Source organism: Ovis aries, chromosome 1, assembly GCF_016772045.2.
Source record: "Ovis aries strain OAR_USU_Benz2616 breed Rambouillet chromosome 1, ARS-UI_Ramb_v3.0, whole genome shotgun sequence".
NCBI lineage: Eukaryota > Metazoa > Chordata > Mammalia > Artiodactyla > Bovidae > Ovis > Ovis aries.
The window spans coordinates 111,297,074-111,311,251 of NC_056054.1; the positions used below are offsets into that span (position 1 = coordinate 111,297,074).

The following is a 14,178-nucleotide window of genomic DNA, read 5'->3' on the forward strand; positions in this document are numbered from 1 at the left end:
CACACTATACACGAATCAGGGTAGCTGAAATCGTCCCAGCTAAATTATCCTATCCATACAGTTTATTTATTTAGTGAATACAAGTCCCACTTCTGCTGAATACAAGTCCCACTCTTACAGATCCACTTAAACACTCTTTACCAGACCCCATTTTCAGATCTTGCTCCTTTTGGGCCCTTGACCAACCAGCCCACTGACTTGAGTTCATTTCTATCTTCGCCTCCAGCCACTTCTTTCTCCAAAGTAAACTGCCTGAAGTCGTACTAATTGAGAGAATTTCCCCTCAATCACTGTCTCTCAGGATTCAGGACCACTCAGGAAAAGGCTATTGAGAAGCAGCAGTCCTTACTTGGCTTAGTTTGCCCTAACATGATCAAACTAAGCCATCCACAAACCAGACTTGGACTTTTTCCTCCTCTGTCAAATGGTTGAAGGAATTCTTATGTTGCCATAGGTATGAACTACAAGAAAGGTTTTAGTGCAACAGATATAGGTAATATGAAGGCCTGGGGCCCTTTTAATTACTTATGCCAAGTTTGCTTGGGCTTCTTCCAAAGTGAACAATTTCCACTGTAAAATATAGTTATTGTATCCACCCAATCTTATGACTTGGCATGTCTGACAATAACATGCTATTTATATGGGCAACTGGTCACATAGTCACTTGATATTTTGTGGTCAGACACTGAATTTCTTTCAGGACCTAACAGTATGCCAGGAGATGCTTTGCAATGGTGAAACTTTCTCTACTGCAGAAACCACCACCTTACTCCAGAACCCTAGAGATCTGTGCTGGAATTCTCCTACTGTGGATTGCCAGACAATTCACACATCTTTTCTTACCACAGGTACCTCTAGTACCATGGAACTTTCCAAGTGTTATGACCCAACTTGTATGGTAGTCACTCTCCAGTAGATGTGTCCAGCCTCTTCTCAGATGGCCCACAAGGGAGTGTTTCTCTCGTGGACTCAACATGTGTTTGCAGGTGAAGCATCTTGTTATCTCTACAAGCCAGAGATGAAGCTCATCCAATGTAAGATTTGTTGTGTTCAACCAGAATGCCAAGTCCTAGTTGTAAGGGCCAGAACAGACCCTACAGTTGTAAGGGTCAGGACTACTAACTGTGCAAGTTTACAGCAGTCCATTTTAGCCCACCGTATCTCACTCAGTGTTTGCAAGGGCCAGATGGTGAGACTAAACGAGGATATGATGGGGACCAACACCTTGTACCCTTTTTAACTCTTAAAGAGTATAACTAATTGCTGCCATTTTCCCCAGAATGCAATAGTACTTATTTACTATTTTTGGCAGAGGTGGTGGTGTAGTTTTAGGGGTTCTACTTGGGCTTTCTGCCGACTGCCAAATATGTCCATTTGGATCACCTATGGCAACTGGAAAAATGACTATAGATTTTTGGACCCACTGTGAGACAGACTTGGGCAAGCACTCCATTTATTATCTGATCCCATATTTTCCTACTGTAATTGGGTTGGGGTGGGGGGATGCAGGGATAGGAGGTGTGTGGCAGTACTTGTATTCCAACTAAAAAAATGTGGACAGTCTTCTTTCCTGAGTGTGTGGTTAACTAAGTAAATGATGTGGTCAGCTGAAGAGTTTAGTCTGAAGACTGTCTCAAGCCTAGAAACTGGGCAAGGAATTGTGAACTTTCATTGAAGTTACTGACCTCAGTCATCTGTTCAACCATTCTTGGCTACTCTTAATTATATGTAAATTGATTTATCCTCCTTGACTGTCTATCTATGGCCTCTAGGACTCATTTTCCATTAGTCTCCTCCTCTTTGACCATGCTGCCCTTATGGAAATTCATTCACTCTGCTTCTGAGAGTGAAGTGTTGCCATTTGGTCTCTGCTTTCAGAGGCAAATGCTAGGATCCTATCATCCCCACCACTACCAGGGAAACCAGTTCTTAAACAACATCCTCTTCCATCAGCCTCCACCCAGAGACAACCCTTCTTAACTTCTCAAACATGCTGGTGACCCCTTCATCAGGGCCTTTCCTTTATAAAAAATTTTCCCAAGACCTTCCTGAAAAACAGGCAGCAGGTGGATTTTCCAGTGAAATAAACATTCATTCTTGCATGCATACTTCTGCTAAGACTTTTGATCACTTCTCATATGGTCTATCATCTTTACCTGATTTAGTGTGGGCCATCATTTCTCCTAAGCTCCCCAAAAGCCATCTCAATAGCATATTATAAGTGTCTCATGGGATCCCTGGGCTGTGGGTTCAATCCCTGGGTCAGAAAGATCCCCTGGAAGAGGGCAGGGCAACGTACTCCAGCATTCTTGTGCCTGGTGAATCCTATGGACAGAGGAGCCTGGCAGGCTATAATCCATGGGGTCACAAAGAGTTAGACACGACTGAGGCGACTTAGTACACACACATGGGGCCCTTACCAGGGTGTTTCAAAAATCATAGGAAATTGACCCCATTATCACAGTATTAACTTGATTCTTAATTCATTAAACCATCTAAACAACCACGAATTTGTTTTCTAATGTACAGAATTTTGGAACAAGGGGGCATTTCCTTTAAAGTCTGACAGTAGCATAAACACTTCATGCACAACTGAAAGCTAGGCTTTGTAATGGTTATTTTAAGTAGCAAAAGGAAGGCTAGAAAAATACTAGAAACTTCCTTACAGTGACACATTCTTGCTAAAGAAAAAGTTCATTAAAAGCAACACTCACATGGAACAAGTATAGAAATGTATCTATTTGGCTGATGCAGCTGTGGAAAGACTGAGGAGGGCCCCAGAGCAGAGCTACTCAGGTGGTTAGAAATTTGTGCTGGTCCGTGAGTAGTTTACCACTCTGTGACAAGAGGAGTTAGAAATTCAGTTTTTAGAAACTTTTTAGCATTTTATTTTTTCATATTTATTCATTTAGGCTGTGCCGTGTGGCATGTGGGATCTTAAATCCTTGACCAGGGATCAAACTGGTGCCCTATGTATTGGCAGTGTCGAGCCTTAACCACTGGACTGTCAGGGAAGTCCCTACATTCTGACATTGCTATAATATCTGAATGCATAAGGAGTGGCTTTATCAGGCAGAAGGGATTTGGTCAATTTGGTGTTGTCAGACTTATATGGTGGGTAGCCCACAGTATGAACTGTGCATATGGAAAACATACTGGTGGGCAGAGGACAGGATACCTGTAAAACAAAACGCCTGGTCCTTTACCAGGGACCTTTACTAGTTTGAGAAAGACTGCTCTATCTTTCCATGAGCCCTAGAATAGTTCAAATAGTATTTTTGGAACAGACAGTAACCTGAGGCCAATCTATTCATGTTCAATTAAAATCAAAATGAATGTCTCAGGAACAAAACTAAGGTGGTACCTGTTTAGGTTCCTGGAGTAAGTCCTGGCCAGGCCGGCAGAAGTGAGAATGTGTAAAAGGAAACTGGCACATGGGTCAAGGGGCAGGGCCCTTTTGCCCTTCCCACCCCACTTCCCATCCTTGTTCAGTTTCTGGCTGGAGCTATAAGGAGAGAATTTTGGCCATTCATGTCCTGTGACCATCAGCACAGGTCTGCTTGTACTCTCCCATCTCTTGCAGAGGCGAGGAGTCTCAGACTCAGGCCTGGGCTCTTCCATACTCTAGGGTACAATAGCTGGACCTTCCCAAACAGCCTGAGGTCTTAAAAATATTTCCTTCCTCACCAATACCACAGAACGTGTGGGGGATCTTAAGGGGGAAAATGTCTTAACCCAAGGGAAAGTGTCATGTCAGGTGATCAGAGTGCCACAAATGGTGTAAGTAAAAATTTGCTCTGGTAGCTATTTTCTGAGTGCTGAACCAGGACAGCCAGCTGGTCTGAACCAGAGTATCCACCAACATGTGGTACCCAAGATCTACAGATCCACTGGCTCCCATAGTGAAAAGCAAGGTCAGCTCCAGCAAAAAAAAATTTAGAAAACATGTTAATAATACATTACTAACATTAACATAATAATGTAAAATGTTAAAATACAATACCAATTGAAAGGCTTCAAAACCAGAGAAAATGAGGAAAGATGGTCATTCAGTCTACTCTGCCAACTGAGGTGCAGACTGAGCTGGGAAGAGACATGATGGCAGAACCCAGCAATGTTAAGCCAACATACCTCACACAGCAGCTTAGAGAGGCTGAGGAAGATCAGGAAAAGAGTTGGATGAAATACAGGCTACTGTCCTCACTCAGAATATTTATTCGTCAGGAAAACGGGCGCAGGCTGCAACCCACCTCCCTTTCCCCAAGCTACCTCCCTGAATCAATGGGCAGCATTCAAAGAAATCAGAAGTGAGAATGTGTAAAAGAAAACTGTATGCAACTGGGGAAGAACAGTCATTCATTTCCTAGACATGACACTATAATTATACACGCCTGCCAGCGAGACAGCAGGGCTGGTGAGAGTGGTGCATGGACTGGAACAGGGGAAACAGGACAGGCCCTTTTTCCTCACAGTTTGGGCTCAGAGAAGGGTTGGAATGAAGAGGTATTTAAAGTAGAGAGATGAGAGGTGAGGTAGGGGGTAAAGGAAAGTCAAGGGCTGAGTTCACCCAGATCACATAGCATTATAGAAAGAACCAGGGCAGCTGCTTGAGTCCTCAGGCTGGACAGGGAGCTGAGGACTCTGTACCTGGAGAGAGGAGAATTCCAGGGCTTCTCTTTCAACCTGTGATTAGATGCACTTACTTTGGAGAATTCACAACAGTCTGACGGCAAGAGGGTGTGGTGACAGACCTACAGCCCCAGCCCAGGCTCAGTTTCTCTGCACTCATTCCCAAAGGCCCTGCTTAAGAGAAGTATAGAAATACAGAGTCTTAGGACTCTGTTCCTGCTCCCCAGGTCCAAGAGAGAGAGGAGAGGCAAGGCATGAAGACCCCGGGTACAAAAGTGAACATCAGTGTGGCCCTGTGTAACATTACTTTGGGAGAGGGAAAAAGGTGCCTGCCCCAAAAGAGTTGCCTTCTTTTACTTGGAAGGTAGCTGGGCCTTTGCTAGCAGCAGAAACCACAATGGAAAGGGTTCACAGTAATGATCTGCAGAACAGGCCTTATTCCTACAAAGAGAAAAAGCCTCAGCTGGTATGGCACAATCTTGGGTGGGATGACAGATGGCAGTGGGCAGCCACTCCGGTAGACGACACTCCTGCCTCAGTTCTCAGTAGTTCTGCTGACTCCAGACGTTCCCCCATGGCTGGGAATCAGGGAAGAAAGCGTGCTGGGTTTCACATGATCAGACACTGTTCACCATTGGCACCTGGTGGGCCCGATAGATTAAGGGCGTCCAGGTCAAAGTTGAGGCCAGGAGGCTGGAGAAGAGATGAAGGGACTCAGATAACTCCTCCCATTTCAAAAAGTTAGAGCTTTTGAAGGTCTGTCCCCTGCAGCCACTATTATTACCTTGGGTGGAATCACTAAAGGTTACAGAATAATAGAAACTTGGGCTCAGATTAAAGTCTGCAAGATGGTATACTCACCATCTCCCCAGCAAGCTCTTTTGGAGGATGGCCCAAATCTTGTAGCTGGAAAATAAAGAAAGAGGAACACGAGGTAAGACCATGCTTTGTGGCCTCCCCTGTGCTCCCTCCTCCACTTTGGTTTGGCAGTGTGGCCTCCTTTCAGGATCCGCCTGCAATGAACACTCAAGCACACAGAAGCAGCGGGCACACAGCAAACGGAGGCCTTACCTGCTGCATAAGATCCAGCACCACCTCAAAACGAGCCTTCTGAGTGGCCTCAGTGTCTGTGGGGGTCTCTGCCTCAAACTGCTCACATATTTTGCCCATGACACTATGTTGTTCCTGATATTTTTCAAATTGCTCTGGAGGTAGAGAGTCTCGGTGAGCCTGCAACCATTCTGGATACTAAGTAAACAGAAAATGGGTGGTGAAGAATTAAGTGAAGAATGCATAAGTAAGGGGAATAAAATACAAAGAACACAAAGGGGCCAGAAACAGAGGAGAAGGAAAAACTAAATAAGTTCAGCATGAGAAGCAGCACTGACTTCAATCAATCATCACCTGGCTATGCTACCATTTATGGTCACCATTTATGACAAACTTTTTCTGTGACGAGCCAGACAGTCAATATTTGAGGCTTTAAGGGCCACATATGGTTTCAGTCACATACTCCTTCTTTTGTGTTTAACAACTTTTAAAAGTCTCTCCAGTAACACTATAAACCCTTTGATGCCAGAGACCATCATTTAAACTACTCTTACAATTGTTCACAGCATAAAGTCAGTAAACCATCAGTGACATCTTGTTGGAGAAATGAATGAAATTGGAAATGCAAGAAGGAGTTGATCAGACAACAACAGAGTCTTAGACTAGTTTACAGAAAACTATTAGCTGAAGGATTTCTCCTTCTACCTTAAATATTCTCAGTAAAGTAGCTTTATTCTCTTGGAGACACAACTCCTCCCTAACTCTCCCCTTCCAAATAAATAAACAAAGGGGAAAAAAAAAAAAACAGATGAACCTGTACACTTGAGTTACTCTGTCTTTACAGTTTCTAAATAGACAAAGTAGCCCATGGGAATTGATACAATGAGGAATAAGGAGGAAAAGCATAAACAGAAGCTCACAAACCTTTTCTGTGATTTCCTTCAGTGATGGGTACAGCACATCCTTGGACAGTAGGTTCTGCATGATACTCTGCATGATGGGGAGGATGGTCCCTTCCCCATCCCCTTCGTCCATGCCCAGCCCTTCCATGGCCTTGGTCAGTTCCTCTTCTGACATGCCAGAGTTCTAGAAAGAACAGAAGAGAAATGAGCAAGTATACCACCTTCTTGGGACACTAACCAACTTTTCAGGTGGGAAAGAACTATTTAAACATGCCTGTAGCAAAATAAGCAAGAACAGACTTGAGATGACACCCAAGAGAGTCTGTCTTTTGAGGCTCTGCCGGTGAAATCTCTGTGAGTGGGACCCATGTGGTTCCCCATCTTCCCTCTCACCTGAAGGTCAGTGGCATTCTTGGCTAGTCCACTTAACGTCTCCTTTAGGCAAGAGGTGAATTCTTGTTGGGAAGTCGCATCACTGCCTGGGAGAGATGAAAAGAGCCTAGGTCATTTAGGATTTTAACTGCTTGCTTAAGACTGACCTGGTTACCAGCTTGGACATGGAGCATTTACTAGTGAATTGCTACACTCCAAATCTTTGAATACGTTTATCTTCATAGTTATTTTCATAAATCTACATGGACTGTGTCTCAGTTTGTTCTCTACAATGACACCCACATTAACACTGATCTTTAAAATTATCACTTTTCAAAATAAATAAATAAAAATGAAATTATCACTTTTCAATAATCTTTTCTGTTACTTTCCAACCTATCTCACCCCTTTCATTAAACAGGGTCTCCTTTTTCCTTCCATCTCCTCCCCCATCCCATGGCAGTGGTATCATAATTACTGTCAACTTTTACAAAAAATTTTGGTGTTGTCAAGGGACAATAACCCAAGAGGTTTGTTCAGATATTTCGCACTGTTTCTCTTCCTTACCTACTCTCCCAGCAGCCTCTGAAAGCTTTTGGAACTGCTCTACCAGGTGGGGCTCTTCCTCAGCCAACTCTTTCATTGCTTTCTCAAACTCTGCAGTGGCTTGGGAAGCCAGCTCACTGTCAAACAGTTCCTGGAAAAACTTCTCCTGGGAGGCGAAGAGGGCATCCTGCAGGGGAGAATGTGGCCAAAGCGCATCTCTTACTTGGCACCCCAGTGTACATGGTTTCTGACAGAAGCCACAGGCAGTGGCGCTGGGAGGTGCAGTGCTTCCCTCCTACCCACCTCCATTGGGCATTCTGACTACTTCCCTTCATGAGAACAGCAAAAAGGCCATCTGGCCACTAAGGGAAGGCTATGGGCTGGTATTCCCAATCCAACCATTTAAATCTGTTCTTTTCTTAAGGAACTTCCTTGAGATCCCTGTACTCAATCTCAAGTCCCTGTTTCACAAGGACTGAGGCCTGCAAGAGCACTCACCAATGTGAGGCCAAGGCACCCTCCCCGACTCCCCTCTGGCCCACAAAGGCCTGCCCCACCTCTGCTTGGAGCTGCACGCCCACACCCTCCCCATCCCTTAAGTGGGTGGAATTTATACTTTGGCAGTGTCTCCTGGCGATCTCTTCTGGGGCCCTGAAGCATCAGGGGCCGTGGTGGTAGGAGGGGGTGCTGGGGAGGGTTTGGCCTTATCGAAATCATCAAGAGCACCTTCAGAGACAAGAGACACAGTGTATGTGTTGGTGATGGATGAGAATGCAAGGCTAGAGGGGTTTCTGAGCAAAGCATTAAGAAAACAATCTTTCAAGCTGCCAACCTTCCTAAAATGCTCTCCTTTTTTTTGAGTCTCCCTCTCCTGACCCACTCCTCAATAAGCTTCTCCCTCCCCCTCCCCATTACCTAACATACTGTAATCACAGGGGAAGAAGTCTCTTAAGGTGTAAAAAAACATCTCTCAAAGCTGTAAGAGGACAGTTCATCTACACAATGCCTCTTTGCCATACTTTAATGGTTCCTAGAAATCCCATACAGATATTCAAGAGAAACAGAGAACACAGATGTCCTTAACCCCCCTAGAACTCACTCTGGAGCCCTACAAGGAATAATCTTTGGCAAGAGAGCAGAAGCCTTAAGATGTTTCACCCAGCTTCCCATGGGTCCTGGTACAAACTGAGGGACTCCATATTATACTCCACGGGAGGGCCCTGAACTCTCTTTTCTCTTTCAATTTAGGTCTCCCTCCCCAGAGTTGCTAGAGCTCCCTGTGGTCTCATCTCTGCAGACTCACACAGTCACTTAGCACTTCTCACCATTTCTGTTCACCTTTCCGCCTGCCCACTCTGTGACTGAGCAAGAGACAATAAATATTCACCTCGACCCTGAAAAGCCTGTGTTCTCACCACCACTATATTTGCCAGGCCTAGGGGGAAAGACACCAGCCCCACTCTGGACAAGAAACCAAACCAGACAGGAGTGGATGGCAGGGCTGAGGAGGAAAAGTACAGCCACCTTCTTTCCAGAGTGAACTGTCTTCCCCTGAGGCTGTCTCATCCTGTTTTTCAAACTAATGGGAAGGGTTTGAGCTCTGACATGATGAAAGAACTGGAAAGGGGCCTGGTGGATGAAAGGACTGGGAGAAAAAAAGGAGTGTCTTTTCTGTTAAGGAGGGCAGGACAGTTAACAGAAGAACGCACTACAGGCTTCCTAATAGTTAATGGAAGCAATTCGTGGTTGTTCGGTTCGCTGCCCCCTGAGGACCAAATGCTGCTGCTGGTGGGGAGAAAGTCAGACTTCAGAACTTACTAAAGTAAGGGGAGTTTGGAGAGGGAGCGTGAAACGTCCTCTGGGTTAGCTTCCCCTCCGGCAGGGCGATCAACAGTGTGGGCCGTTCAGGGACCCAGAGAGAACTCCTCAACTACCGCTGCAGAGGAAGGAGAGGGTGACCCAGAGATTTTCTCGAGGGTCGCAGTCAGACTCTCCGCCCCCGTCCAGCCTTTGGAGAGCCTTTCTTACTCCGCCCCAAACATCGCAGGTTTACTTAACCCCCTGAATGGATCCTTACATCCGCCCTCTTTGGGGCTTTCCCATGACGGGCTCTTACTTTCCAGAAGCTCTTCCAATTCCCGGTCGGCTTCGGCCCGGACACCACCGTCCCCCTCAGCCGCGGCCATCTTGCCACCTCTGACTTGCCGTAGGAGGTGGGACTCCGAGGCTCCGCGCCCCGCCCCTGTGCCCGCCCCCTCTGCTCGCGCAACCAATGGTATTGTTGGTCCGTGCCGGGCCGCCATTTTTAAAGGGACAGGATGCTCCGATTCCCGCCCCCGCCACCCCTCTTCTTTCTACTGGCACGCTGACCTAACAGAGGTGAGTTTGCTCTTACCTTCTGCCAGGTTTTTTTTTGTTTTTGTTTTTACTGGCCTGGCTTCCTTTCTTTCAACTTCCCACATTACCTGGCTTTCTTATTATTTTTTTCCAGAGCTGTGGGTATGCCAAATTGGCACAAACTGCCCACGAGCCACCAGAAGCTCTGCGTTTGTAATCAATAAGGAAGTTACGGTATACCCAACATGGTAGTTTTCTCTCACTTCAGTATTTTACTCATATGTCATCTTCTCTGAAATGCCTTCTTTGGCCTCACTAAATAAAACTGCAACCCTTCCCACACACATACATATACAAATCCTGCCCACTTTCCCTCCATTTCTCTCAAAACTTACCTCTATGTGACATACTATACGTTTTACTTATTTATCGTTTTTATCTCCCGTTAAGCCCTTTGCAGTTTAAGCACGATGATGGCAAGGATTTTCATCCGTCATCTTCACTGCTGCATCCCTAGCTCCTGGGCTGGGGATTAAAATTTGGGCATTCATTGTCTACTCTTTGCTCTCTCAGATCCTAAAGAGGCATGTTTCTCTGCAGAATCTACTGGCTATCTCACATTTCCTGTACCCCATTAAAACTATCACAGGGCCAAGAACTTAGAACTCGATATTAGTCTAATCAAATCGGGTAGAAAAGCGACTCTTGGACTTTGGATTAAGCAAAAAGGTACTGTAGAGTTCCTTCCCTGAACAGAAAAACATCTACTTGTGCTTTATTGACTACGCCAAAGCCTTTGACTCTGGTTCACAACAAACTGTGGAAAATTCTTCAAGAGATGGGAATACCAGACCACCTGACCTGTCTCCTGAGAAATCTGTATGCAGGTCAAGAAGCAACAGTTAGAACAGGACATGGAACAACAGAGTGGTTCCCAATAGGGAAGGGAATCCACCAAGACTGTATATTGTCATCCTGCTTATTTAACTTATATGCAAAATACATCATGAGAAACACTGGGCTGGATGAAACAGGAGCTGGAAACAAGATTGCTGGGAGAAATATCAATAACCTCAGGCATGCAGATGACACCACCCTTATGGCAGAAAGTGAAGAAGAACTAAAGAGCCTCTTTCACTTTCTTTTTTTCTTTCACTTTCTTGATGAAAGTGAAACAGGAGAGTGAAAAAGTTGGCTTAAAACTCAGTATTCAGAAAACTAAGATAATGCATCTGGTCCCATCTGCTGCTGCTGCTGCTAAGTCGCTTCAGTCCTGTCTGACTCTGTGCGACCCCATAGACGGCAGCCCATCAGGCTCCCCTGTCCCTGGGATTCTCCAGGCAAGAACACTGGAGTGGGTTGCCATTTCCTTCTCCAATGCGTGAAAGTGAAGAGTGAAAGTGAAGTCGCTCAGTCGTGTGCGACTCTTAGTGACCCCATGGATTGCAGCCTACCAGGCTCCTCCATCCATAGGATTTTCCAGGCAAGAGTACTGGTCCCATCACTTCATGGCAAATAGATGGGAAACAAGGGAAACAGTGAGAGAATTTATTTTCTTGGGCTCCAGGATCACTGCAGACAGTGACTGTAGCCGTCTGCAATCGGCTTGCTCATTCGAAGAGGACACTTGCTCCTTGGAAGAGAAGCTATGACCAACCTAGACAGCATATTAAAAAGCAGAGATATTACTTTGCCACAAAGGTCCATCTAGTCAAAGCTATGGTTTTTCCAGTAGTCATGTACAGATATGAAAGTTGGAGTATAAAGAAAGCTGAGCATTGAAGAATTGATGCTTTTGAACTGTGGTGTTGGAGAAGACTCTTGAGAGTCCCTTGGACTGCAAGGAGATCCAACCAGTCAATCCTAAAGGAAATCAGACCTGAGTATTCACTGGAAGGACTGATGCTGAAGCTGAAACTCCAATACTTTGGCCACCTGATACGAAGAACTGACTCCTTGGGAAAGACCCTGATGCTGGGAAAGATTGAAGGCAGAGGGAGAAGGGGATGACAGAGGATGAGATGGTTGGATGCATCACCGACTCGATGGACATGAGTTTGAGCAAGCTTCTGGAGTTGGTGATGGACAGGGAAGCCTGCGTGCTGCAGTCCATGGGGTCACTAAGAGTTGGACATGACTGAGCAACTGAACTGAACTTCTCCGACCTATGGCCTTTGCTCTACACAAAAGTCAATCATGTGTAGTTGGGGGAGGCTCAGATAAAGACAACTCCAGACATCCCTTCCCTTCTCTGGAATTGTTCTATTTAGATCTGCCAGAATGCATCAACTGCCTAGACAAACCTACTTTACCACTTAGAGGGCATCTACTGGTGTTCAAGATCCTATGTGGGGCACCGTGGAGGACAGAGATAAATCAGGACCAGCCCTTGCTATTAAGGTAGTTGACTGGGCAATAGGCTGGAGGTAGGTATAGACACAGACACAGTAAGTATGGCCAAGGTCATTGTCTTACAAGAATTCAGGATAAAGTATCATAAAGTTTAAAAGGGAGAAACCACATCTAAATGAAAAAAAGTCACTTCCTGACTTTCATCCTTAGCTTCCTAAACACGCTCCAGTACTATGTCAAGCACCAGATTAGGTACTTACTCTTTCCTTGACATATAAGGCACATACTTTTAAAGTCATACCTGTGCAAAACCTGCTGTGATCGTCCAAGCACACGTACTGTAACTTGGGAAAAACACTCTGACCAGAAGTCAGAAGACCTAAATGCTAGTCTCAACTCTGTTATTGCTTTGTTCAAAACCTTTCTCCACTCTAGGACTCCTATTACAAATATGATTTTTTAAAAAAAAATGAAAGTTGAAACTCTTAAGGTTGTTTTCACATCTAAACTTCTGTAATCTAATTTTTCCCTGATTAATCTTTCTCCCCAATAGCTGTAATATCTATTCCAGGTTAACTCCAAACTGCTTACATGTGTCTCTCTAATACAACTGTAGTTATAACAAGCACATGTTACAAGTATTTCTATTGGCTTCACATTAATATAGTAATATAAGTATGCTAATAAGGAAAGTATCAGATAGTAAATGAATGGAGTTGAAAATCGGCATGATTGTTCTACTTCTTAAACTTGCTTTACTATTTTTTATGAATTTGTTTATTGGTTGCACGGGGTCTTTGTTGGTGTGAGCACTTTCTGTAGTTATGGAGAGCGGGGGGCTGCGCTTCAGTTGCGGTGCATGGCTTCTCTTGTTGTGGAGCACACACTCTAGGTGTGCAGGTTCAATAGTTGTGGTGCATAGGCTTCATTGTTCCGTGGCATGTGCAGTCTTCCCAGACCAGGGATTGATCCCGTGTCTCCTGCACTGGCAGGCAGATTCCTATCCACTGTACCACCAGGGGAAGTCCATTAAACTTGTTTGACTACTGAAACGCCTAACGCCTCATCTCAGTATTTACTCATCTCCTGCCTCTCATGTATAGTGAACACTGCTGCAAGAGTATTTTACAGCGTTTACTTTGTTTGTATCACTCTCTTGATTAAGGACATTTTTGGTTCTCCACTGTTCATTCAGTTCAGTACAGTTCAGTTGCTCAGTCGTGTCTGACTCTTTGCGACCCCATGAATCACAGCATGCCAGGCCTCCCTGTCCATCACCAACTCCCAGAGTTCACTCAAACTCATGTCCATCGAGTTGGTGATGCCATCCAGCCATCTCATCCTCTGTCGTCCTCTTCTCCTCCTGCCCCCAATCCCTGCCAGCATCAGAGTCTTTTCCAATGAGTCAACTCTTCGCATGAGGTGGCCAAAGTTCTGGAGTTTCAGCTTCAGCATCAGTCCTTCCAAAGAAATCCCAGGGCTGATTTCCTTTAGGATGGACTGGTTGGATCTCCTTGCAGTCCAAGGGACTCTCAAGAGTCTTCTCCAACACCACACTTCAAAAGCATCAGTTCTTCAGCTCTCAGCTTTCTTCACAGTCTAACTCTCACATCCATACATGACCACTGGAAAAACCACAGCCTTGACTAGACGGACCTTTGTTGGCAAAGCAACCAGAACACTGCCGCAAGGGTATTTTACAGCTTTTTCTTTGTATTATTCTCTTGATTAAGGACATTTTTGGTTCTCCATTGTTTATTAACCAGCTTCAAATTCTTGTCTGGTATTTCATATTTATCCATTGTTTCCCAGTTGGTGATGGACAGGGAGGCCTGGCGTGCTGCAGTCCATGGGGTGGCAAAGAGTTAGACACGACTAAGCTGAACTAAGATTATGTAAGCTTCATGAGGATTGTCCACTTTTTTCATATCCCTTAGTTCATTATGTTGATATGCAAAACTAATTTTATAATTTAAGTTTTAAACTTAAA

At 45.0% G+C, this 14,178-nt stretch overlaps 1 protein-coding gene across 1 annotated transcript; it reads right to left on the bottom strand.

Moving 5' to 3' along the window:
- Positions 1–2,864: 2,864 nt before the first annotated feature.
- PEX19 (peroxisomal biogenesis factor 19) lies at positions 2,865–9,697 on the bottom strand. Its single transcript, XM_027977056.3, has 8 exons — positions 9,616–9,697; positions 8,116–8,225; positions 7,521–7,686; positions 6,975–7,060; positions 6,604–6,765; positions 5,701–5,877; positions 5,491–5,535; positions 2,865–5,322 (listed from the first exon to the last, which is right to left on the bottom strand). The coding sequence occupies exons 1-8, from the start codon at positions 9,683–9,685 to the stop codon at positions 5,239–5,241; spliced, it is 900 nt and encodes a 299-aa protein (XP_027832857.1). The 5' UTR covers positions 9,686–9,697; the 3' UTR covers positions 2,865–5,238.
- Positions 9,698–14,178: the final 4,481 nt, after the last annotated feature.

Excerpts from the sequence above, each read along its gene's own strand:
- PEX19 (XM_027977056.3), bottom strand. The coding sequence starts at position 9,685 with ATGGCCGCGGCTGAGGGGGACGGTGGTGTCCGGGCCGAAGCCGACCGG. Across the intron at positions 6,766-6,974 it reads AGAATGCCACTGACCTTCAG|AACTCTGGCATGTCAGAAGA; the intron begins GTGAGAGGGAAG and ends TGTTCTTTCTAG. Across the intron at positions 5,323-5,490 it reads AAGAGCTTGCTGGGGAGATG|CCTCCTGGCCTCAACTTTGA; the intron begins GTGAGTATACCA and ends TCTCTTCTCCAG.